General features: G+C 42.6%; 1 protein-coding gene across 2 annotated transcripts in view; it reads left to right on the top strand.

Moving 5' to 3' along the window:
* The first annotated feature begins 1,944 nt into the window (after positions 1-1,944).
* The window catches only part of CMC1 (C-X9-C motif containing 1), a 53,885-nt gene continuing 28,295 nt past the window's right edge, over positions 1,945-27,534 (top strand). For both annotated transcript variants that reach the window (XM_084858286.1, XM_084858288.1), the window contains exons 1-2: positions 1,945-2,061; positions 17,659-17,751. In XM_084858286.1, the coding sequence (XP_084714412.1) occupies positions 2,037-2,061; positions 17,659-17,751 (118 nt within the window). In that variant the 5' untranslated portion in view covers positions 1,945-2,036. The remainder of the gene's footprint in view (positions 2,062-17,658; positions 17,752-27,534) is intronic.

The raw sequence follows: 27,534 nt of genomic DNA, 5'->3' as shown, positions 1-27,534 counted from the left end.
TTTTGAACTTTGGTTTATTGGGCAGTATAGAAATGTAATAACTAAACGTATGTCCCACTCTGTTCAATGGGGCTTACTTACTAGGAAGTGCAGTTAGGATTGTGGCCTTAATGCTCTTTAAACTCCCGTCCTGCTGAAGGAAAGAGACGCTAAAGTGAGGAAGGAACAGAAGTACAGCTGCCTCTTTAAACAGAACATACCCTGGTGCCCTCCAGATGTTTTAAAGGGCAAACCCCAGGATTCTTGACCATAGGCCATGCTGGCGGGGGAGCTGTAATCCAAAACATCCAGAGGCCACCAAGTCGCCTATCCCAGCCCTAACTCGCGAGCTGTTTGTGTGAACGCTACAACAGCAAACCTCACCCTTCCCTTATCAAACACAGTAAGACTAACTGATAAGGGAGAAGAGATGCCCCTGGGCGGAAAGCCCAGTGAGGTTCTTTCTGGGGAACCCTCCCACCCTCCCCCTCCTGCAAAAGCGCCCGAGGCTGTTCACGTGAACGCAGCCTTACAGACATGAGTCTGAAACGCCTGAAGCCCAAGGGGCCACTACAACCCCGCAAGACTGGGCATGGTAATGGACTGGATGAGGGCCAATAAACTGAAACTCAATCCAGACAAGACGGAGGTACTGTTAGTGGGTGGTTCGTCTGCCCGGCTAGGTGATAATCAACCTGTTCTGGAGGGGGTTGCACTCCCCCTAAAGGATCAGGTTCGTAGTTTGGGGGTGCTCTTGGATCCAGAACTGTCACTTGAGGCACAGGTGAACTCAGTGGCACGGAGCACTTTTTATCAGCTTAGGCTGGTATACCAACTACGCCCTTATCTGGACAGAGATAGCCTAGCTACAGTTATCCATGCTCTGATAACTTCTCGTCTGGATTACTGCAATGCGTTATACGTGGGGCTGCCTTTGAAAACGGTCCGGAAATTTCAGCTGGTCCAAAATAGGGCAGCAAGATTGTTAACAGGGACTGGCCTGCGAGCTCATATTACGCCAGTACTTTTCCAGCTGCACTGGCTGCCGGTCCATTTCCGGGCCCGATTCAAAGTGCTGGTGTTAACATTCAAAGCCCTTAACGGCTTGGGGCCAGGTTACCTGAAAGATCGCCTCCTCCCATATTTGCCTGCCCGGACCTTAAGATCATCAGCAGCGGCCCTTCTCCGTGAGCCCCTGCCAAAGGAAGTGAGGCGGGTGGCTACTAGGAGGAGGGCTTTTTCTGTTGTGGCACCCCGGCTCTGGAATGAGCTCCCTAGTGAGGTTCGCCTGGCGCCTACATTGTACTCCTTTCGGCGCCAGGTGAAGACCTTTTTATTTTCCCAGGCATTTTAGCTTTCTAAATTTTTATCTTTGCTGTTTTAAATCTGTATTTTAAACTCCTGTACTGCTGCTAGGTTTTATTGTGGTTGTATTGTTATATTGTGGTTTTAATGTTCTATTTATTTTAAATTGTTTTAATGTGTGTTGTTTGGTTTTAGTTTTTGTGAACCGCCCAGAGAGCTTCGGCTATTGGGCGGTATAGAAATAAATAAATAAATAAAATAAATAAATAAATAAAGACCAGTGCCCACCTTTGACAGTGGACCCAGCTGAGGCTCATGGACCCAGGCGCCCCCACCCCATATTTCAGCTCCAGGGGGCCGCCGGGGGTCCCCTCCCAAAGGAAACGTCCCTGCATTTAATTCCCTGAGACTCTCTCTCCCCGCGCCCGGCGGCGACCCCAGCACGGAACAGTCCAGAGCGGCCAGGCGCTCGCCGGCTAGCTTGTAACCCGGACTCTTCTTCATTCAGCGCCGGCGCATGCGCCGCCGCACTGCTGGGCCATCCTGGCGTCTAACGCGGGGCTCTCTTCAGCGCATGCGCCCTAGGCCGAGAGCCCTTGACGTCTAGGTCGCCCGCTGGAGCCTGCGGGCGGCCTGTTCGCGCGTGCGCCGAATGTTTCCGGACTCGGGGCTCTGTGGTCATGGTGCCGTCGCCTCAGCAGCTGTTAACAGCGGCAGCCGCCTCCGTTCTCTTTTAAACGAGGGAGCTGCGGATGGAGCCCGCCCATGGCGCTGCAGGTAGGGGCGGTCGCTACCCCCTGCTCTTTGCGTGCCTGAGTCATGATGATGCAGGGGCTTCTAGCAGCAGAAGCGGGAGCACCCGCCCCCGCCCCTCTTCCGTGACTTTCTGCGTTGCAGGAGAGGAGTAACGTCGGGACTACTGAGGCAGTGTTTAGGGCGGCACGTGCTGTTGCTGGCCAATGGCCCTCCAGAAAGTTTCCCGGTTCCAATGGGAGGCTGTGGATGGGCAAGGCAGAGGGGTGTGCGCCTCCTCCTCGTCGCGTGGCCGTGGGAGTTATAAAAGTGGAACCATGTGTGAATGAAAGTTGAGGGTGTGCGTGTGTGGGGGGAAATGGGGTTGAGTAACTGCCAGGCTGGCCCAGTGGGTAGTGTTGCCGGTGACTTTAGATCACCCCCCCCCCCTCAGCACACTCTTCAGTTTTCCTCCCGAAAAAATGGGAGCAGAAAGCTGCTGCTGAAAGTGGCATGCTGAGGGATTTAATAGCACAGATGACGTCTGAACCAGAGACCTCCTGCTTCATTGCCATTCAGCCACTACGCCGCACCAGCTCTCCAGTGTTTGCAAATTGTGTTGGTGTTAAAAGGGTCTCGTGAAATCGCCACAGTATGTGGGAACTGTTTTTATCCTCCCCCCCCCCTTTTTTTTTTTTGCATTTTCAAATGCTTTCTTAGGGTTGACTTACCCATACACTTTATTTAAGCTTCAGCAGTTGACCCCTGCCTAGGAGTGCGGTTGCTGCCAGAAGTAGTCTGTGCAAAAGTAGCTTGGCAGGCAGGCACACGCTCATAGGAAGCTCCCTATTTGTCCATCTGGCCCAGTATGGACTGCTCTGACTGGCAGCAGCAATCCAGATTCTCAGCCAGAAGTCTTTCCCGTCATTGGCTGCCTGGTCTTTGTAAGTGGAGATGCGAGGGATTGAATTTGGAATGTTCTGCGTTTGAAGCACTTTCTCTACCACTGAACCACAGCCGTTCCTCTCACCAAAGCAAGTGGCAGTGGGTGGTTTTTCTATTGTGTAGGGTTGCCCAACTGACTAAGGGTACAATCCCATGCTTGTTTAGACAAAAATTGTTTAGACAGAAAAAAATACCTAGAACTAGTAGGATTTTTTTTCCCCTGTCTAAACATGCCCTAAGAAATAAAAATGCCTGGCTAGGTGATTTTTTGTTTTTTGTTTTGTTTTGGCTTTTGGACTAGGTGCCAGAAAATTAAAGGTCTAGGTAGTGCTCCCCCTACCCACCATTTAAAAATAAAATTGTTTACCAGTTTCCAGAAATGTTGATTTCAAGAGTTGGCAACCCTAACCAACACTTGAACACATGCAGATACAATGACGTTGGCGCTGCCAGAATATTTCCATTATTTTCTTTGCAAACACTTTTTTTTCTGCCATAGAGCTTGTGGCAAAGGTAACATTGATGTGTGGATATAGTTTGTGCCTATTAAGATGGTAACTCACTGGCATGTTGGGACTAAGGCTGCAGTCCTAGACACATCTGAGAATGTCATTGGGTTTACATCTAAGTAGGCATGTATAGGATTGCACTGTGAATCTTCTACTCTTGGCTTCTGTTCCTTTGACACTCCTTTAGAAAGCAGAATAAGGCTATTATGAGATATTGGATTCTAGAGGTAGTCTTGGCGGGAGCAGGGAAGCATCAGGCTACTGTGCTAATACTAAACAGTTTTTCTATGACTGTCCCTACTTTTTATACTAATGTTTCAGTGTGGTTAACTGCAGCTGTCTGGCACAGCACTGCAGTTCCTAGATTAACAAGATGCCAGCACAATTGTTTGTATATGTAAAAGTACGCTGCAATATATCATCACATCATGGCGGTGATAGGCGGAAGCAAATATATAAAAAATGCCACTCCCTTTCCCAATCTGGAATAAATAGGGTTTGATCCAGTGGTGTGGTCAGGCCAGGACTTAGGGGTGAAAGTCCAGTCCCCACTCAGCAGAACAAGCAGGATGGCTCCCAAACATAGCAGGGCTGGCTTACCATATTATGAAATAAGTGATGTTCACATATTACCATTGAAAGGGCTCCCCGCCCCTGGTAGGACTGTTAAGTCCAAAATCACGAATTATGTAACTGCACTACTGGCTTGATCCTGGCCACTATGGGCATGTAGAAATCCCTAGAGGACACAACAGAGCCTGGTTTTTCCATCTCTGCCCTTGGTGTACATGCACAGGTGCTCAGTATGCCAAGACCTTTATGGAGAATGGGGAGTTTGTGCACACCTTCCATATCTCTGTCTAACCTTTCTGCTTGATCAAGGACAAGCTTGATTGATTCCTTGATTGAAGGGGGGGGGGGTCTGAACAGGGTTATGGAACACATCCCCCCTCCCCCATTCTCTGTAATGGCCTGGTATTTTGAATTTCCTTTCTATGTGGATGAATTCAAGCCTTGACAATCTTATGACTAGAAAGCCTTTGCTATACAGTAAATGAACTGTGGTAGTAGTAAATGAACTTGTAGCCTATGCGCTGTTTCCTTATGCATCGGTTTACAGGTTGCAGTGATAAAAGCATTAGTTTGCCTATTTGTGTGTTCATTTTTTGTCAGGTTTACAGTTAAATGACAGCAGTTTATTATTCAGTTCATCTAATCTGTATATATTAAATCTATCTCTCATTGAACCATTTTCCTGTTAGTGTGGGAAGGGTCTGTATGGTTTTTGGTTAGCCAGAATGTCTTTGCATGTAGTATGGTAAAGAGTTGAAAGCAACTTGCAAACATGCATATTCTTACCCCAGCAAATATTCAGCCAAATAAAGATGATTCAAATACACGTTCACACATAACAGCTAGCTATAGGTTAATCAACCCATAGTTAGCCATGGCCACACTGGAGTGAGTGTGCATGCTGTCTCTCGCCCACTTCCAGATTGTAAACAATCTGTTGTTGTGATGTGCAAACCTGGCACTCTGGGTTAAATCTGTGGGTTGTTTGTCCTTAAACAGTGCCACGTTCACACATCACAACAACCCAGGAACGGGTTCCTGGATTATTTAGCGAAGTGAGAGTGGGTGGGAGGCAGCGTGCTCACTCACTCCAGTGTGCTCATGAACACCCATGTTTTGTTAACCATGAAGTTATTTGATGGTGTGAAATGGGTAAATCTATGTGTATCCTCTCGGACAAATCTGACAGCACATTTCTAATTAATTCTATATCTGACATTTCTATTGGGCTTATCTCTGTTTGTTTGCTTGTAGGTTTGGTTGTTTATTTACATTCGTTACCCTATAACAAGTTCCTAGGATTGGGAATTTTTTAATGCCATCATTTGTTTAAAACTCTCTCACGCATTTGTGGTTGATGTAGGTAATCTTTAACTTTCATGGTATCATAAAGGAAATTCTGCAAAACATGGCCCCTCCAGGAAATTCCTGACTTGTGTGGCGGATAACTTCCTCCTACAGAAAGTAGAGGAAGGAACTAGAGGATCGGCTATCCTTGACTTGATCCTAACCAACAGAGATGACTTAGTGGATAAAGTAGCAGTTACAGGAACTCTGGGGGAAAGCGACCATGTTGTACTTGAGTTCTTGGTTCTAAGGGAAGCAAAAGCCGAGTGTACTCAAACGCGTACCCTGGATTTTAGGAAAGCTGATTTTAATAAACTCAGAACAATGATCAGTAAGGTCCCATGGCAAGCAATGCTAGCGAGAAAAGGAGTCCAAGATGGGTGGGAACTTTTAAAAAAGGAAATTCTCAAGGCACAATCACAAACAATTCCAACAAGAAGAAAAGGTGGAAGACAACAGAAGAAGCCAATGTGGCTTCACAAAAAGCTTAGGGATGACCTGAAAACAAAAAAGGACACATATAGGAAGTGGAAAGAAGGCCAAGTAACAAAGGAAGAGTACAGGCAGGTAGCACAGAATTGCAAGGATGGCGTCAGGAAGGCTAAAGCGGAGAACGAGGTGAGGTTAGCGAGGGATGCTAAAAACAACAAAAAGGCTTTCTTCAGCTACGTGCATAGTAAAAGGCAGAGGAAAGAAATGGTTGTTCAGCTATTAAATAAGGATGGCAAAATGATAACAGAGGACAAAGAAAAGGCAGAGGTGCTCAATTCCTACTTTGGCTCAGTCTTCTCCCAAAAGAGGGTCTATGACCCCCCTGGCAAAGGCGAAGTACAGGCTGAAGGGGCAGGATTGCAGCTTGAGATCGACAGGCATATGGTCAAGGAACACCTCATTACTTTGAATGAGTTCAAATCTCCAGGGCCAGATGAACTGCATCCTAGAGTCATAAAGGAACTGGCAGAAGAGCTCTCAGAACCGCTGTCTATTCTCTTTGAGAAATCATGGAGGACCGGGGAAGTGCCAGATGACTGGAGGAGGGCTAACGTTGTCCCTATCTTCAAAAAGGGTAAAAAGGAGGAACCTGGGAACTACAGACCAGTCAGTCTGACATCAATCCCTGGGAAAATTCTGGAGCAGATCATAAAGCAATCCATCTGGAAGCACCTTGACAACAATGCAGTGATTACTCGAAGCCAACATGGATTTGTCAAAAACAAGTCCTGCCAGACAAATCTGATCTCATTTTTTGATCAAGTCACCTCCCTTGTAGACCGTGGGAATGCTGTAGACATCATATACCTCGACTTCAGCAAAGCTTTCGACAAAGTGCCCCATGATATCCTGATGAGCAAACTAGCTCGAAGTGGGCTAGATGAAACAACGATCATGTGGATCCACAGTTGGCTACAGAATCGGACCCAAAGAGTGCTTATTAATGGGACCTTCTCAAGCTGGGGAGAGGTAACGAGTGGGGTACCGCAGGGCTCAGTCCTGGGCCCAGTGCTCTTCAATATTTTTATTAATGACTTGGAGGAGGAGGTGCAGGGAATGCTGATCAAATTTGCAGATGACACAAAATTGGGAGGGATAGCTAATACTTTGGAAGACAGAAACAAAATTCAAAGTGATCTGGATAGACTGGAGTGCTGGGCAGAAAACAACAGAATGGCATTTAATAGGGACAAATGCCAAGTTCTGCACCTAGGAAAAAGAAACCAAATGCACAGTTACAAGATGGGGGATACGTGGCTCAACCACACTACGAGCGAGAAGGATCTTGGAATTGTCGTCGATCACAAGCTGAATATGAGCCAACAATGTGATGTGGCTGCAAAAAAGGCAAATGCTATTTTGGGCTGCATTCATAGAAGCATCGCTTCCAAATCCCGGGAAGTACTAGTTCCCCTCTACTCAGCACTGGTTAGGCCTCATCTGGAGTACTGTGTCCAGTTCTGGGCACCACACTTTAAGAAGGATGCAGACAAGCTGGAGAGGGTTCAAAGGAGGGCAACAAAGATGATCAGGGGACTGGAAACAAAGCCCTATGAAGAGAGACTGAAAGAACTGGGCATGTTTAGCCTTGAGAAGAGAAGACTGAGGGGAGATATGATAGCGCTCTTCAAGTACTTGAAAGGTTGTCACAGAGAAGAAGGCCAGGATCTCTTCTCGATCATCCCAGAGTGCAGGACACGGAATAATGGGCTCAAGTTACAGGAAGCCAGATTCCGACTGAACATCAGGAAAAACTTCCTGAGTGTCAGAGCAATACGGCAATGGAACCAATTACCTGGGGAGGTGGTGGGCTCTCCCACACTGGAGGCCTTCAAGACGAGGCTGGACAGCCATTTGTCAGGGATGCTCTGACTTGGATTCCTGCATTGAGCAGGGGGTTGGACTCGATGGCCTTGTAGGCCCCTTCCAACCCTACTATTCTATGATTCTATGATTCTATAATGTAAACCTGTCCTACAATTTCATAAATGTTCATGGTGATTTTGCTGTGTACACCTGTTTGCTGATGAAGAAAACAAAGTCCAAAAACTTATTAAATAGATCAACATAAGGACAAATTAACTGTGTGGATGTAATGAACATGCACATTTTTTTAAAATGTAAAGGGCAGCTGTGGGTGTGTGTGGGGGAAGCAGCAACTAGGAGCTGAGGGGGAGAGTTTAACACATCCACCACAGTTCTGATGAAAGTCACCTCTGTGAAGCAGCAATTAGAATAGGGCAGGAAGCCAGCATTGTTATCCCAGCTGCTGCTTGCCCTTCCTTTGCTGCTGTTCTTTATATTTTTTTTTAAGTGCATGGTAATTGCCTTTATGTAATTAGTAATTCTCTAGTTTGGACCTTAAATTGGTCCATCAGACAATATGACATAGGGTAGGTAATCTATGGGGCTGACATGCTAACTCCTGTGGGTTTGCCTTCTGTGATCAAGGAATCACGGGCTGTTTTGCATATCACAGCAAGTCAGGGTTCCAGGGGAACCCTGGCTTATTGTAAACAAGCAAGTATGCTGGTGCATGCTCCCTGATCACTCCCTTTGGAATTCTTCTGCCAGGGGGAGTGTCTAAATAAACAATGGACCCCCCATCTGTAGTTTGGTTATCATGATGTCTCAAGTGGGGATTCTGGCTTGTCTTTCCCCAAACAAGCTAGAGCTGTAAACTGTGGTTTGTTGGTGGTTTAGGGGCTCTGGAAAGCCGGCTTATTGTGACATGCAAACTGGGCCAATATGTCAGGGGAGATGGGCAGTACTGTACAAGTTGAATATATATGAAATACTTAACACTTGGTCATCAAAGTTTTCTTCACAGTCGAATTTCTAAAATATTTTATGAATGGCTCTTGGATCCCTATATTGAACAAGCCATGGGTTGCAGCATGGTTTGTAAATCACCCCAGCCACTCACCCTCTCCAGGCTCAGATGTCACAACAACCTGCACCCGGTGAGGGTAATTATGCTAACATAGTGGCTCATGACCGGCATGCGTGGCGGGGGAAAATAAGCCAACATGGCTTATTTTCCCCCCATGACAGTGTGAACCTGGTTAGTATATGTCCTGCACTTATTAACTTTAAAAGCAACAACAGCAACTCCCTTTCTATTTAATCAAGTACTTCCATTATTTTAGTCATAGTGAATAATATTTGGGGTTCAATTTAGAGAATCTAAATTAAAACTTCTTGTACCTACCCTGTCTGAAACAGGATTTGATGAATTCCAAGCAATCAAGATAATTAAGAACTAACTTTAACTGTGGTTAACAGTACAGAAGTGTCTGAAGCTGGTTTCAAAACTCTGGCTAATAGCAAACCATGGTTTGCATTAACCGTGGTGCAAAAGTAAGCTTTAACTGTGTTTAACATGAGCTAGAGAAGTTACTGCAGGAGAGCAGTGACGTGGGTCAGAAAGTTTTCCATTTCATGTTGCTTTATTTTTCTATAGAAAAAATTCCGTTTCATAAATTCCTTAGTAACAATGAGTTGATGCCAATTGCAAATATAATATTAAGCAAGCTTGGCGATTTCAAAGTTGTAATTAATGTTTTTCAGGTGATTCCATATTCCAGTAACAAATGCTACATAATATAACATTTAAATCATATTAAGTGTGTTTGTAATGTTTTTCCTCTAGTGTTTCAGGTCAAATACTTATAGCATATTGAGGCAAAAAAATAATAACATGGGGTACTTTTTTTTTAGCTTTGCTATTTACTAATTACAAGTAAAATAAGGATGCTAAGCTAGACCACTCTCTAGGGGTTACCCTCCAGATGTTTTGGCCTACAGCTCCTATCATCCCTCAACATTGGCTATGATGGCTGGGGCTGGTGGGAGTTGTAGGCCAAAATATCTGGAGGGCCAGAAGTTGCCACCCCACGTTCTAGGGCTTCAGAACATGTTTGAAGGTAAATTGAATTAGTTTTGATGCAAATTACGCTGTGCAAATTTTCCTAATTTGCATGGGAAGCTTTTCAGTTCAAAATTTGCTGGAAAACCCACATCACCACAGGAGAGGAGAGAGACTATGCAGTCCCAGTGTCTGCTTCTGACTCTAAAGTCGGCCCTGTAGCTGCTGAGCTATACACTGGTCCAGCACTAACTGCATTCCTTATTCCAGATGCATGTTTTATGTTAATCACTTAGCTCGCATGTTTATTTGATTTGTTTTTCCCTGCTACAACAGTGTCATCCAGAGGGGTGCAAACCTTCTCTCTCATGTTTTCACCTTCCCTATAAAAACAGTTTTTTTTATTCTTGAGGAGCTCTTCATTCCAGGTTCTGTCAAGGCACATTGTCACCTGTGGCTGGTGATGTGCTAATAAATGTATGACTGATATATGGTTTTCGGAGATCTTACTCCTGGGACCATTCTTGCTAGTAGCAATATGTGCTGAAAAGCTATGTTTGGCTTTGGCAATGTTAAATTCCTTAAGTGACTGCCATTGCCACTTTCTCTTTGCTGTCATGTGTATCATTGAGGTTACAATGATTGTGGCTGTGATGTGTGCGTATATCTCTTACAGAGAGGAAGTGATTTGTGTGTGTGTGTGTGTGTGTGTGTTTAAATTGGAACATATTATACTTGAGAAGCCAACCTGCTCGGTAATCTGATCATCTTCTGTGACTGGCTCAGTCATTATTATGGCCTTTATCAATCCTGCAATGCTACGTATACTTACTTGGGAATACTTCCCTATTCAGAGCATCCAGGGTTTGGTGTATCCTTTCTTCCTCCTCTGGCACCGCTTTGTTCCAGGAATCTGGTGATTGTAGCTGAGTGTTTTTTTCCAAGTGGTGTGCAAGCCACATTCTTTCCTTAATCATCAGGATCTTGTCTCCGTAATCCATGCCTTGAGTAACCTCTAGTTTAGAGTAATATAAGGCAGTCTCCATTTGTCTGCCTTTGAAAAGTTCAGCTACTTTGAACATTTGGAAACTACAAATTGTGGCAGCAGGAATTTACCTTGTGCAGCCTGCCAAGACCATACAATATCAGTACTAAAAGATCTATGTTGATTATGTGTTTGCTTCTCACCCCCATTCTAGGAAAAGCTAGCTTTGCTTCTTCAGCTATGTGATCCAGGGCCAGCACAAGTGGCATTAAATGTGTAGTATGTGTGTCATAATTCATTGTCAACTTTTAAAAGGTAATACTTGAGTGTCAGGGGGATAATTTCCATCCAGACTACAGCATGCAGGGAGGTTGAACCCTTTCCTTCCCAGTTGTGAGCCACAAAACTCCCCCCCCCCCGGCTGTGGCAATTACTGCTCCTTCCTGTAGTTTCCCAAGGGGCCAACTGACCTGTCATCTCTCAAGAGTTATGTTGGTTATTCCGAAATGGCTGTTTTATCAACAGCCGGTCAGATTAAACTATTTGCAGAAGTGAGCACTATCTTCTGATTTTATGTTATTTTTGTGTCATTGCTGGATATTCTTTTCTTTCTTTATACTGTTTTACATCCAAATTACACAACATATATAGTTGCTTTATCTCTGTTCATATTTTTACATTTATTTCCCAAATATTACAGAATTGCTTCAGAATCTGATTCCTGACCTACAAGAATATAAGCATTGTGACTTCTCTTTTTTTTTAGCAAACATGCTTGTCAGTATTCTCATAATCCAGTACTGCTATATTGCAAGAACACATGAGCCCCAAAGCAAAATGTAAGATAACAGATTCAGCCAGTGAAAAAGGTGAAAATTGACTTCAAGGTGATGATAGAATAGTGAGAAGTAAAAGCTTTGAAATTTTTTCCCTAGTGTTGTCATCCTTACGCTCTCTCTTAATTTGAATTGATGCGAATGTAAGGTAGTGAAATCTCAAAATTTGAAACTTATGGAAAATACAAATATATTTAATTTTCTAAACTATTTTTAGAAGTCAATTTATACATAGAAGTAGACCCAGGGAGCTAAAGAAACTACTTACAGCACAATCCTACTCATGCTTACACAATGGGAAATCTCACTGAGTTCAATGGGACTTACTTCCAAGGAACTGTATTAGATTGTACCCTGGATTACCAAATTGTTAATAGGATGGGGGCTGGAAGGTTCTAACAACCCACTCAGGGGTAGCCATTTCTGCTTTCTGTTGGCTTCTGCCATGTTCCATCAGAGTCGTGTGTGTGTGTGTAGGGTATGTTGTCCATGAGAAAAACAAATGTTCCCAAACATGCACTTTTTCCCAAGTAGAAGTGCTGAAGCAGTGCTTGGAATCGTTAAAAGGATGGATGAGGGTCAATAAACTGAAGCTCAGTCCTAACAAGACAGAGGTAGTATTGGTGGGTAGTTCATTTGACTTAGAAAGTGATGTTTAAACTGTTCTGGATGGAGTTGCACTCCCTTTAAAGAACCAGGCCCATAGTCTGGAATGCTGATTGATCCACATCTGTCATTGGGGGACCAGGTGGCAATATAAGGAGAGCCATGCTGGATCAGACCAAGGGTCCATCTAGTCCAGCATTCTGGTCACACAGTGGCCAACCAGATGTCTGTGGGAAACCCACAAGTAGGACATGAGTGCAATAGCACCCTCCCACTCATGTTCTCCAGCCACTGGTGTACGTAGGCATACTGCCTCTGATACTGGAGGTAGCATATAGCCATCATGAGTGGTAGCCACTGATAGCCTTATCCTCCATGAATTTGCCTAATCCCTTTTTAAAGCCATCTAGATTGGTTGCCATCACTACATCTTGTGGTACCGAATTCCCTAGTTTAACTATGCGCTTTGTGAAGAAATAACAGCTTTAAGCAACTTAGCCACGCATATCAGCTGCATCCCCATCTAGGCAGAATTGGCCTGGTGGCCACAATAATCCATGCCCTGATAACCTCCAGATGAGATTATTACAATTCTATGCAGAGCTACCTTCTAAAATGTTTTGGAAACTTCAGTTACCACTCTTTCTGTAGTGAGACAGGTGGTGACCAGTGAAAGGCTTTCTTGGAATGCTCTCCCCAAGGGAGGCTTTCCTAGCACCCACTTTCATGTTTTGTTGACACCAGTGGGTGAAGGTTTTTTGTTTTTGTTTTTTTTAACTTTCCCAACCCTTTAAACATATCATCTGCCTCCCCCCACTTTTTTTTTTTTGCTGCCTGCTGTTTGTTCTTCTGCTTCAATTGAAATAACTAGAAACTTTGAAACAACTGCAAATATGGTTGTTGTGTACCACACCATTGTTAAACAGTACCACTCCATCATTCTACTACAGCTTGGAAGCACAAGTATTCTGAAGGTGTAACTGAGCTACAGGACTGTGTTCTTTATCGGCTTTAGTCTGACTTGGTATGGGCATGACATTCTTTCAAGTTTCCTTTGGCAAGATTTGGGCATAAACATGTAGTTCAGACAGCAAACAATAGGTTTAGTTATACCCTGTAGGGCTTGCTAAAGACAGTTTTGGAAGTAACTCCACAGAAGTTATTAGCATACTTACTGGCTCAGCTACCCACACATTTGTTAGTGAGGTGTGACATGTTGATCATTCGTAAAAAAGAAAAGAAAAAAAATGCTCCCCTTCCTGGTCGTCTGGTGGTGGTCCTTGCCCATCACAGGTGACAAAACAAGTTACTATGTGTAAACCTGATTAAAGGCTGCAGTCCTACAGCTGGCTGAAAGCTGACTGAGGTGCCACAGGAAGTGGCGTGAGTACTGCTCCGTTGGCAAGATGGCATTTATGTCCCTGGAGAACCCTATTGTACACCAGCAGAAAGCTCTTCTTGTATAATAGGCAAACTGGCCCATTATTTAAGCCATAGTGGCTTATTTAAATAATCAGTGGTGTTTTGCTGTAGGGGCTGAAACAGGGTGATTGGGGCTGGTCTTGGATCCACAGCTCCCTCATTGGATCCACCAATAACCCCACCCCCAAAGGCACTTGACTACATCAGCGATGGAGTTAGTGTGGTTAATTCTCTCTCATTGGAGTAAGGAAAAAAATGGAACAGAAAAACAAATGAGCTGGAAAGTTAGAATTTTGAAAAGAACATGAAGATGTTTTCTTTAGACAAAGAATTGTAGTCCCCATTGTTTTTAGAACACTGTACTATGGACATTAGAATAGATCCAGTTATTTCTTGCATTTGAAATTTCCCCAAATATACACACTTGTAATAACTTTATTGAAATCAAAAAGGAAGGAACTATCCATTATTGTGTGCATTATTATCACTGTACTAAGTGTTCCATGTTTCTGAAAACTTCCAGAGCTGCAGACTGATGAAGATTAAAAAACCCCAAAACTATTCAGAAATGAGTCACCTTCCCAAAGTCTTTTCAAACACAATCTAATTTCAGCTTGTCTGAACAGTGCAGCCTGGTAAAATGGGAAAAAAGGAACCTATGTACTTGAAAATATGAAGTTTTTTTCCTAAAGGAAACCATAATATGAAGTGTATATAATATAGCCCAGAGAGAGAGACTGACAAACAACTTCAGATTCTGTGGGTACTGATGAAAACATCAGTACCTTCCTAATGTGCATTGCAAAAACATTTTCATGGATTCCCTGTTTATTCCTCACAGGGAATCTGGAAAATAAATCTTAGGATTTTGTGTGCAAGTGATCCGTTTTTTGTGCCAGAGGGCCACCTCACACACAGAGGCTATATGGCAGCTGTAAGTATATGCCCTTCCCCCCACCCTGTGTGGAGGCATGGGTTCTCCCAAATGACATCTTCACGTGAACACTGTTTGGCTGCAAGCCTGGTGGAGGCCCCTGCACACTTGTGAGCTGTTTGCATGCGTGAAATGAACACCTAAGGTACAGGAAATGCATGGAAAGTAAGCAGTTATATGGGGAAAGTACATGTCTGATGTCTCGGACTAGCTTTGATGGGAAAAGTACTCTTGGATAAATTGTCTGTTCTGATCCAAGGAATCACCTCTTTTAATTAGAAGATCCCACCCTTTTGTAACCTATAGGAGAGGTGGACAGAAAGTAGAACTCCAGATGTTTGGGCCTTCAACTCCCAGTATTCCTGACCATTGGCCATGCTGGCAGTAGGGCTGTATGAAAGTCACTTACCTTTCCGCGGATTATGTTGATGGTGGGGGGGGGGGAGGCGATCCATTCCTCCCCCCTGGAATCCTCCACAGCCGGCTGTGCTCCGCGGAGCAGCCGGCCAGGCCCAGCCAGGCCAGAGCCGTCCGCAGCTGGATTTCCGGCCGCGGAGGGCTCTGGGAAAAAAAACAAAAACAAAACCGCATATGCAAATGGCGGCGGCTATGGCCGCTGCCATTTGCGTTCTTTATTTTTGGCCATCTGAGTCTACGTAAATATTTACGTAGACTATGACAGCGAAAATAAAGGGGAATGCAAATAGCGTAGCGGGCGCTATTTGCATCCCTTTTTGATTCAGTGTTTTAGCCTACGTAAATATTTACGTAGGCTAAAACGGCGAATCAAAAAGGGACCCAAATAGCGCCCGCTACGCTATTTGCATTCCCCTTTATTTTCGCTGTCATAGTCTACGTAAATATTTACGTAGACTAAGACGGCCAAAAATAAGGAACGCAAATGGCGGCGGCCATAGCCGCGGCCATTTGCGTATGCGGCTTTTTTTTAAAAAACCCAGCCATGATAGGCTACGTAAATCTTTACGTAGCCTATCACGTCGTGTGTTTTTTTTTTTACAAGACTGCAAATGGCGGCGGCAGCTGGTCGGAAGACCAGCTGCTGCCGCCGCCCAGAAGATCCACCCCAGGTAAGTCTCGTCCCGGGGGGGATCTGTGGGGGTGTGGCAGGCCGTTCCGCCACGGAGTTCGGAGGGCCGAATGCACTGGCATTTGGCCTCACTGAGATCCGTGGCGGAATTCTCTGCCATCCCTAGCTGGCAGGGCTTCTGAGAGTTGTACTAAACATTTGGAGATCTACCTTTTGCCCAGCCCTGACCTATGGAATAGCTCTGCATTCTTTAGCCTCAAGAAAATGGAATGGATCCGGACAACTAGTGCAGGGGACTGCTAATAGACCTTTTTAGTTTATTGTACTGGGTAAAACAATGGGTCAGTTCACATGATCAAATAAGTCATCGTAGCTTGTTTAAGTCAAGGTGGCTTGCAAACTGGCCCATTATTTAAGCCATGGTGGCTTACTTAAATCACAACTCATGCTGGGCATGATTTTCAGAACTATCGCTTAGGTGTGGCTTGTCATGTCATCTGAACCAGGGCAGCATGGCTTGTTGGAGGGCAGAAACAACGCTCCAATAACCCTACAATTTTTATTGCAGCTTGTGCTGCAATGGAAACTCTACCTGGAAGTTGTCAAGGCTAGGACAGCAAAGTAGTTGCTGATGATAGAACGAATTGCAGTTAGTTCTATGTGTTTCTTTTGATATGTATGTGACTTCAGTGCTATTTGGTTGAAAAAGGCAATTATATGGCCACAACATGTTCGAACAACGTATGAGGAGGGTCCATAGCTTGACGGTAGAGCGCATGCTTACATGCAGAAGGTCCCAGGTTGAGTCTGCCATTGTCTCCAGTTAAAACATGCAAATAGCAGCTGATATGAAATAAGTCTGCCTGAGGATATGCTGGCAGTCAGATGAGACAATACTGGCCTAGATAGACAGACTGTCTGATCAGGTATAAGACAGCTTCCTATACCTTTTAGGGCCTCTAGAACTATAGCTCTGGAACTGAAGGAGTATTTTATTGATTGTTTACTGTTTTAACTTTGCCCTGCAATAAGTTGTTGCTTCAGCTGTTGTGATGCATGCCTCTGGCTTGTGTCATATTAGCTAATATAGCAAAGTCTCGTATTGGTCCTAGTTTTTGTTTCTATCTTGACTTTAGATATTGTTCAGTACTGTGAAGTTGAATGTTCTTATGTTACCTTTTCTATGTGATGTTGCTTGATCCACTTCAATGAGCAGCCTATGATTGCCCCATTCATAGGTTGTTGAGCATGATGTTTGAACCAGGAGTGCTGGGTTGTTTAGGGGCTAACAACCCAGAAGTTAGCCCATGGTTTATTTTGCTCCAGGTTCGCACGTCACACTCAACAACCTATGAACAGGCCGATCATAGGTTATTGAGTAAAAATGGAAGTGGCATATGCACAGGGGGCAGCATGCTCACTCACTCCCATTTGTCCCCAACAGACCATGGGTTGTTTAACCCCATGGGCTGTTGTTATGTGCAAACCAGGTCAGTGTTGACAATACTGAGCTAGATGGACCAATTGTTTGACTCAGTATAAGGCAGCTTCCTATGTTCCTATGATATATTAGGTGGGATTCAGGATCTGCCTTTTGTTGATGGAAGGGCTTTATCATAGAAGGTGGCTCTACCCAATTTTTAGGAATCTACCCATGCCCCTTGCACAATAGTTCACTCCATCCAGCGGGGTCCTCTAACTCTTTGTAGCATTTTCAGGAGGTGAGAGCACATGGCGGGGAAGTCTGCTTCTGCCAGCCCAGTTGCACCTGGCTAAATCTGGATCTAATCCATTATTTACAAATGTGGTAAATAGAAATATTGTCAGCTTTAGAACTACCTCACTATATCTAGTTGCCAGTGGGACTTTGCTGTTATTGATAATTGGACATTATGATAAATTAAAGAGCAATTTACAAGGAGTCAAACTGATACACAGGCACTGAAATAAGATACTTCTGATGCAAGTTCTGATGCACAACTCTGGACTTCATATGTCACTTCTAAACAGCATTCTTGTTTTTTCTGTTCACCTGTGACTTGCATCTAAAAATGGAAATATTGTTGTTCTCTTTCAGAGGAACCAAAGCTCAGACATGTAGAAAAGGATGTTTTGATTCCAAAACTCATGAGAGAGAAGGCCAGGGAGCTATGTTCTGATCAAGTGCAAGGTGAGTATGAAATTCCACAAAATATCACATCTGATCACTTATGTGACCTGAATTTTATCCTTTGCCAGACAGTTATAGAAGCAGCATATGTATGTGTATGATATGTATCTCTTCAATTTTATTCCGAGTTCAGGACATGGAATGATGCTTCTGGGTTTAAATTATTTGCTAAAATAAGTTGGTTTTAACATGGATGTCCCACTGAAGAATGGAAGAATTCAGCACTTTTGTTTGGAAGACATGGTGGGAAAAGCTGGTGCATAATGATGATTGCTGTACAACTCTATTTAGTAGATTAAAACAAATGAAGCATGGAGTTTATTCTGGTAGTTTTGTAGTTGCAGCTGAACCAAGGGGTTGGCATTGATGAAAAAATTATTCTTGTACTCGCACTGGAAGACAAGGGTATTGTTCCCAGCCATTCTTTCTTGCCAATCTGGAAACCTGTAGAACTATGCCGTTGTTTGCAAAGGACAGCATAGGGCAAGGAAGCTGTGGCCTTCCAGATGTTGTTGGACCTCCAATCATTCTTGACCATTGGCCATGGGAGTTGGGGTCCAGCAGCATTTGGAGGGCAACAGGTTTCCTACGCCTGGCATAGAGTGTACTCTTGTTCCTTCAGAGCCCCCTTCCAGCTAGTTAATCTTTATATCCACAGAGCAGCATATTAGCAGAGCAATTACACATGATGACTTTTGAAGTCACCATATGCAGTGACACACCTAGAATCACTAACCCTGTTCTGTATTACAGTTATCCCTATTCAGACAAACATGTAATGGTCAGATGCCTTAGAAAAAGAAAACAGGTTAGCATTAGCTGATACTATAGAGTTTCAGATTCAGTTGGTCTTGAAAATAGCATTGTACACTTAGTTACATTGGTGGCATGGAATGTTCCTCATTCATATGCTTTAATAAACCTCGGACTGGAGGAAGTGGAATTTTCAGTGGCAGCCAGGAACGTATGTCAGCTGGCAGAATGCAGACTGGAAACTCCTTGAGGACAGGGCCTGTTTATTTTTCCCTATTAAATCCTGTAAGGAGCAATGCACACTGATAGCCCTGTATAAAATAATATTTACCTATAGAAATCTAAAATAAAAATATCAGCAGTCTTCTTTGTTGCCTTGAAATTAGTACTTAAGAGTTCACCAGGCTCAGGGCTGCTTCTGAATGCTTGCGTACATTTGCTCTTCTGTGTTCTAAACCCTTAGGATAGGTTGAACTATAAACCAAAATAAATGAAAATTAAATTTGATTTATAATAGTGCATGGAAAAATAACATTGAAGAAAATGGCATAAGGCTCTCATCTTTGCATTCAGCTAAACTGCCAACGTGTGGAGCAACTCCCCATATGTTTTGGAATTACAGGGGAAAGAGGTGTGATGTTGTGAAAATTGCAAAATAACCCAAGTCCTGTGAACAGGAGAGAAATAGAGAGGCTGAAAGCATTCACTCAGGGGAAGTAGGTCAGATAGCTGGGGGTAGTTCCTGTACTGCCAGGCGCTATAGCTATTATTTTGGGTATGTAGATCATAAAAGGACAATATGAATGATTTGAGATTTTAAAAACTGCTTAAAGAAAACTTTAACATTGAAGTATTTGACACCTAAGGAACTTGGGACCATGATTTAGTGTATAAAGAATACAAAGAACTCATTCATTTTAGAGAGGGGTATTTTGTGTAAAGGAAAGCAAAAGAACAATTGCATATTTATTGAAACTACAGATTACAGTTCTTTGACTACTTTCTTGGCTTAACGTCTGTGTTGATTTTTTGAAGGTTACCTGTACACAGTAAGATCCTGATTTATTTTATGTGCATAATAAATGTCACTAAGCTATGCACCTAAGGATAACTGAAAATAGACCCTATGCAGTTCATACAAGGATAACTATAAAAATAATTAAATGAAAACTTTTGTGTCCTAAAATCTTAAATGCCTAGCCTGGTAGTATTTTTGTGCATGCAAGAGCTTTTACAGATACTTAATAATATTAGTATTTCTGGTGTACTAGTGTCATCTCATGTTGAACCTAGTAAATTCATGGGTCTGAAGTAAAGCTAAAACATTGCTCAGAGTTCCTTTGCAGGAAAGCAAGATAGAAACATACCAAATTATATTGTAAAGCCTCTGATGCCCCATCTCCAAAAGAGAAAAACTGGAAGGGTTCCGGAGGAGGATTGGGTGGAGGGGATGAAATTTGCACCGTGTTTTTAAAAAACAAAGTAGTTGATCTTTGTAACAAGTTGCCACCAAATGTAGCACCAGCCAATAGGGTCTTTTTCTTATGAACAGTTTTGCAGGTGATCAATACTGAAGCAGAGTTCTGGGCACCTTCAGTCCTCAAGGGGTAGGGTGTGGGAGCCTTTCCAATCACTGCTATTCCAAACAAACTAGCAGATCTAATGTCATGCCAAAGCACTTCAACAGCAGCTCCAAACAACAGTCTTCCCCAACCTGGTGCCCTCCAGATGTTTTGGACTTCAACTCTCATCAGCCCCAGATATCGTGGCCAGTCAGAAATGCTGGGAGTTGTAGTCCAAAACATCTAGGGGGCACCAGGTGGGGGAAAGCTGCCCCACAACATAAACAATCTCTTCTGAAAGGTGCTTCCCATTTGGGTGTTTCAATCACCAACCAAAGCAAACTCAGGAAACATGTTAGTGCAGCAGTAGGCAACCAGGTGCCCTCCAGATGTTGTGGGCTACAACTCCCAGAATCCCTTACCATTGGCCTTGCTGGATGGAACAGGAGGGAATTGTAGTCCAAAACATCTGGGGAGCACCAGGTTGCTTATCCCTGCCTTAGTGTATAATTGTGTTGTTTTTTTTTAAAGGTCCAGACATGTTTGTGAAAGGTAGGGATGTGAGAATCAATAAGAGGAGATGATTGAAGCATAATTTAAATATTTATCCCCAAATCAGACACATTCTTAATTCAGGCAGTCTATAATAGCCTCTTGATGTGTAGTAAGATGATATATTGGCCCAGATGGAACGTTCACAATTAGTATGGCAGCTCTTAAGCACTCTCCCATTTACACATCTATGTATGATATAAACATGGGCGTGGATCCCCACTTCCCTTCCAAACAGAGTTCCCTTCACAGAATGGGGCTTATTGCCTCCCATGTCCCTCTGCAACTCCCTGTGCTCTCTGAAAATCTGCTCCTGGGGGTTGGGGGACCCTTGGGATGTGGTATATATGGGGCATGGTGTGGGGGGCTGCAGATCGGGGTGGTGGTGGCAGAAATTGCCCCCTCCTTGCTTCAATGGAAGAGCAACTTGGGATTCAAGCCATTGTATGTTCCATGCCAAATATCAGTCTTGATTTCATGTAATAACAGTCACTCTCAAATGTATATTCTGCTGTCTCTATCACATAGATTATGGCCCTACGATAAAAAGTTGCATTCTTATTCCCAACTGCATTGAAATCTGTTAAGAAAGCTATGGAATATTGAATACAGGTGTTCATATAATTGTGATACATTGTAAAATCCACAGTGTTCAAGTTTACACTTCCACATATGTGTTGTGATCATGTTGTCTAGGTGTGAATAAAACACAAACAAGTAGAATTCTCGTTCTATATATTTTTATTAATCTGATTGTTCTGCTGCAAACAGGCTGTTCATTTTCTTCTTAATGGCAGCGAACAAATTTGGTATTAAGTTACAAACTATAATATATTGAGCCAACATTGCTTACAGGGTCTGTCTTAAATTTAGGCCCTTTATTCAGGTATGTTTAATTTGCACATTAATCCTATTAAAAGATAGGTATTTCAGTGAAAGAGCATTCAGATTCCATTGAGGGTCTGCTACTACCTAGAGAAGAACAGTGGTAAGAAAAGCTCTCAGACAATTTAGTGAGAAGGCCGTCGTGTTTTCTCAAAGATGCAGGTCTGGCAATCGTCAGTCCGTATAAAATAGAGCCTAGACTACTGAAATAAGCTTTATGTAGGGTTGTGCTTGATGATTATTTCGAGGTGTCAGCTAGTGTAAAATGCTGTGGAACGGTGTGGAACATCGGAAGTATATTACAGCAGTATCTGCACTATCTCCTGTTATCTTCCAAACTCTATTCAGCGTGTTGATGGTGACCTATAAAGCCCCAAATGGGCTAGCCCCCTATGTTCCACCATAATCCTTAAGCTCAACCAGAAATACCATCTCAGTTATATCATCTATATACCAAATCAGGTCTGAAAGAGTGAGGGTAGAGGTATTCTTGGTGGCTGCCGTATCAGTTTAGAGCTTTCTTCCCCGTGAGGTTTGTGAAAGATGGAGCCTGGGTGCCTTCTGGAAGGAGTTTAGCGCAATTTTGCTCAGATTGGGTTTTTGGTGGCCAGGGATAGGGTAGAATCATTAGCAGACTGATGTCTTTCCTGGACCATTGAGTTGGGGCAAGCTGTATGTCCAATATATAAAGGGAATTAGTCCCGATTTTGTCCATTTTCATGCATTTGAAAGAGTGGGGGGAACTGAGTCCAACAGGAAGTGCAGGTTTGTTAAGAAGTAAGTACATGCTCTGACAGGAAAATAATTCTGAGAACCTTTAGGTTGCACTGATGCAGATATGTAAGCTTTAAAACAGAGCTGTCTTCGCCCAGATTAATTTGCAATATTTTTCTGAGCACAGGATCTTTTGATGGGGAAATAAAGTAACTGAGGAGAGAGATCAAGTTAGGGTAGATAGCCAACTTGATCAACTTTTGATACCTTGGGGTGTCTAAAAGATCTAAACAGTTGATCTAGAAATGGGTTTTGAAGATGTGGTCATCTGATTTCTCCTGGAACAGTTGAAGATAGCTCTGAATGATGAAAATCTTCAAGTGACATTGGGAACACTGCTAATGTTGGATAGTCATGATGCCACCCAAAATCTAAATTATTTTCTGCTTGCCATTTAGGTCTTGCCCTTAAGAATTTGGTATTGAAAGTTGTTGAGTAATGGGGGTTGTGATAGAGTGGGGATTCAAAAGGGGAGTATCCTTCCATTTGTATTGGGTCTTCATCAATCAAAGTGGTGCAGTTCAAATAGTCTGAATACAATTGCTTTCATTACAGTGTGTAATTGTGATGCTTATAGGTCTGTATATGGCTGAATAGCCCCTTACAATTATAAATGTGTGGCAGAGCTGTACAGCTAGAATTAGGGAAGTGTTCCGGTAAAGGCCATTTCCAAATGCCACCATTCTTCCTCTCCCCAGGGACTGCATTGATACTTAGTAAAGATGATGGGATGAAACACCACTTCAGGCTTCCTTATAGTAGAGTAAGGCCAGTGTCAACCATGGTTTCAGTAATACACACTTAATCAGCAGTCCTATATCTGGGATCTTGCCTGTCCCTCTAGGGGCCACCTGCTCCAGAGCATGACCCTTGCACCTGACACATCAAGATCCGCAAAAGGAAAGCAATCCCGAAGCTTGGACAGATGTTGGCACTGCCTGTTTAAATGCCCAAGGACACCTGAAGTAGCACTTTATGTCTTGTGTTCTCTCATCAGAAATGTAGATAAGGAAATGTGTGAAATACTTAGTAGCATCATGCTGGGATTGGTTTATGGCCATCACTTATTATCTTACGTAATTAAAAAAAAGAGAGTACCAGGTCTGTTACATGAATGCAGTATGTTCCAGAGGCTGGGATAGAGATAATGTCTTGGCCCAGGTAGCTGGAGTTACAAAATACAGGTAGCATAGCTTGGTGCGAGTACTTACAGTGCTAAGAGTTTGGGATACTAGCTCATCAGCAAGGAATTTTTCCTCAATTTTTTTTAATGTAAACTGATAACTATTTAAAAACTGTATATACCTGTCAATCCTATTTGGGAGAAGAAATATAAAGCTACATAATTCTTGGAGCCAAGTAATGTATTATTCACTGTTGCAGATTTCCTGACTTGCTTTATATTGCAAGATTGGTCTTTAATTCTTGGGGACATGCTTTGAATGAAAGGTGGGTCATACCAGTGGTACTCTTGATTTTGTTGAGCTCTAGTATTGTTTTGTTTTTGGAGAAGAGAGAGGAGGAGACAATGCAAGAGAGACTGAGAGAAAGGTGATCTCCTAAAGACAGAGGAAAGATAGACATATGGTAAAACAGGCTCTTACATTGTAGGTTGAAGTTGAAGATCAGCACATTACAGGAAGTGTATTTATTAACATAATGACTTGGGAACAGTGGTTTTTATATGAAGAAGAGCTTATGATCAGTTCTCTGTTCATACCCCTTTCCACCCCCTTGCTTACCTGCATTAACTCCATACATGCTTACCTGCATATACCACATACATGGATGGGAGGAGAGTGAGGTTGCTAGCAAGAGCAGCAGAGTCCATATTATGATAGCTTGCTTGCTGTATCCACACTGGCTGCATTTGGACGTCACAATAAACCATGGATTTTCATTATCAATGAGCTTAGCTTCCCCCTGGGCTTGCGCTCTCCACTCTATTCCTTCAACAAGGAGAAGATCAGAAGCTTTCACTTCCATTTTAGATGAACAGCAGTGTAGCATGTTGTCCAAAAAATAAAAATAATCTTATTTTGTTTGAAAGAAGGTATCTTTATAAACCACTTCTTGTTTCAAATGGCTTTTTTTTCCCCAAACAGATAAGATTAACCACAGTTTGTCGGAGTTGGGCAACATAACAAGCCATGCTTAAACAACCGCTAAAAACAAAGCTTCTGAGCTCTTTGTGGGTGCGCCAGAGGAGGAGAAGGGCGGGGGGGGGGATGTGCAAGCTTGGGGAGAGGCGTGGTCTTGTTCCCAGCACAATAAACCATGGTTTGATTGCAGCTGATATGACCTAACAGAATCATGTAGATTGGGTAAGTCTTGTGCTAAAAGGTGACAGGAAAAAAATTGACATGGTATGAACTCTGCTTCTCCCTGTGCCAGCAGTATTGAGGCATTTTGTTTACTGTTTGCGGGAGGTTGCATTGGCCAATCAAGGCCATACTGAGGGGTATTAAAAGTTATACATACTGTTTTGGTGACTGTTGAGCAGTCACCCTGAATGTTTACTATTCAGTCATACAGAAAATGAGTGTATAACCTTGGGTTGTACTTATGTGGTGTATGTTTGTTAAAAATAGCATCTCATGAGTTTACAGATATGGACCATTCATAAAACACTTGTTTGGAAGGACTTGCTACATCTTGTAGGTGATTTCAGATATGAAACGTACTTATTAGCGTCAATTAAAAAAATAGGTTTATTGATTCTTGAATCCTTGACTATCTACCTTCGTTCTATGTAGTTGGATGAACTGTTTCAAAGATCGCTTGTAACACACTGAGCATGGTTCCAGCAAACTGAGCCTGGACTGGCTGGAGTTGCTTCAGACACTACACGGTATATGGAGTTATGTGTTAAATATTTAGCATGTAACCATTTGTACTCTATATCGTGTATTTATCATCATTACATCATGGTTTAATTCAGGGGGCATGTTTTGCATAGTGGAGTAAACACACATAGTCACATCTCATATTATGGGGTAGACAACAGTCCAAGCTAAATGTTCAGTGTGTATTCTCCTATATTGCAATGTGCAAAGCACCCCAGAAAACCAACATATAAACTGCAGTTAAGAGATAAAGGTTTTGGATCCAATTACTTCCTTCGGCTGTGGATATCACCTTTTGTAATAACTAAACAGTTATATGCCACCACCGTTCATTTAGATATTTGTGTTCAGTGATGAAGAAAACCTTGATATTCACAAGCCAGCATTAGGGCTTTCAAGGAAAGTTGTTTGAAACATAATGTGGGGTTGGGGAGACTTACCCTACTAGGGATTTTTTCCATGTCATTTCAGCCCAGCTGATCACAAGAAATGGGTCAGACAGCTAACATCACCACTGCAACTACATGTTTTTTTAAGGGAATGGAACAGCTTTTGTGAGGACAAAGAGAAATGAAATCACTTTCAGTGAAAGAAAGAGGCCTCATTATAGCCACCAACAGCAGTTATTGACAGCTACACTTCCTATTAACAAGGAGTGTTTGAGAGTTTGGCTGTTGGATCTTTGGACTTGATCTAATTTGCTAGCATTAATTAGTTTCTTTTGAGCAGAGACACTTGGTGCTCACAGCTATAGATTTAGATGACTAATTAGGACAGAAAATTGAACAGAATGGGGTAAGGCATTAACCTTCAACCATTACCAGCTGGGGCTTTTATAAAGACTACGAAGTCCAAATGGTTCCTATTCATATAAGGAGTATCCTAATGAATATCAATTTCAGCCAGGTTGTCGTATTCCTACCGGCACTGCCTTAAATTTTGTATTAGCTTCAATAAAGTTTTAATTGCATCTCTCTAATTTTCTAGGCTTCCAGTTCAGTGTCCAAAGAAGGTATGCATGATGGCAGATTTGCTTGTATTTCCTCAATTATCTTTCATTTTGGCTCTTTAAACAATTGACATTGGGCTTGAGCTTTAACTGAGACTCAGTATCTTGGGTAATTTGAGGTCAATATGCCATTACTATCTTAATCATTATAATGTAGGTAGTTAAGCCATCAAGTTAAAACACTGCCATTAACTGAGAGGTGTTTAATCCTGACACATTCCCTGAATACATTTGCATTAATATCCACAGCAAGAACTCTGATACAGCCAACTCCTGAGGCTTAAATAGTAGCTTGCTAATTAAGTACATCTTCATCATTAGCTATTCTGATGATATGCGAGCAGTGTGGTGATGTGTTAACATGGGTATCGAGGTTCAGGAGCTGTAAAATGCATGAAGCTTGATCCTATGCATGTTTACTTGAAAGTAAGTCCCATTGAGTTCAATGGGATTTAATTACTGTGTAAACAATCCTAAGAATGGCCTGTAAGGGCTGAGGAACTTTGCTCCACAGGAGGACAACACTGTGTTCCTGAAAATAAAGTGTATTGAAAAGGCGTTGAGTTTTCTTACTTTCTCCACTGGTGATAGTGTTTAAAGAGCTTATGTCCTCTAGTGGCTTCTTTTTGTTTGGAAGTCAGTGGTCGTATACGTTTTCTTGAAAAATCTGTGATAATAGTCGATGTCCGTGTGCTTTTAAATTGCATCCCTGTTATGTGGGGATTAACAGATGGACAGCAAAAGTGTATACTGAGAGCTCTTACAGCTGTAAAAAGATTTATGCTTCAAGCTTGGAAGGAAAAGAACCCACCACCTATCATTCAAAGGACTGAAGATCTTACTGCTCTTGATACATTTGAACATATCTCCTATAGTCATCAGTTTCACATGGATGCTTATTTAGATATATGGACTACTTATATTAACACACACACACACACACACACACACACGAAACAGGAGTGTTAAGTCTTTTTCCCTCTTCCTTTTCGAAATGTATTTCAAGGATGATGTAAATGATTATTGGGTATGGATATGATTTAAGATATGCTCTTTTCTCCCCTTCTTTTTCCATTTCCTTCTCTATTTTGTGGTCCGTCCGTCCCCGCTCTTTTATGGTTGGGGTTTTTTGGTGGTTGTGGTTACTGAATTTGCAATTTTTTAAAAACAGCTTATGTATTTGAGGTGGCATTGATCCCAACTGGCTTTTTCAGAATGAAAACTGTTGGGATTTTTTTTTAAACTCTCTACTTTTTTTATATATGGGAGCATATATTGCTCCCATATATAAAAAAGAAAGAAAATTTTCTTTAGGAAATTATTACTGTACAAGACATTTTTCTAGGTTGACCTTGCCCATTCAGGGGCCCTTCTCTTATTGTGATTATGATTGAGAGCTAGG

The sequence above is a fragment of the Heloderma suspectum genome, chromosome 5, assembly GCF_057233095.1.
Source record: "Heloderma suspectum isolate Gila_16-S chromosome 5, 16-S_ref, whole genome shotgun sequence".
NCBI classification, from domain to species: Eukaryota; Metazoa; Chordata; class Lepidosauria; order Squamata; family Helodermatidae; genus Heloderma; species Heloderma suspectum.
This window is presented reverse-complemented; position numbering and strand designations above follow the sequence as displayed.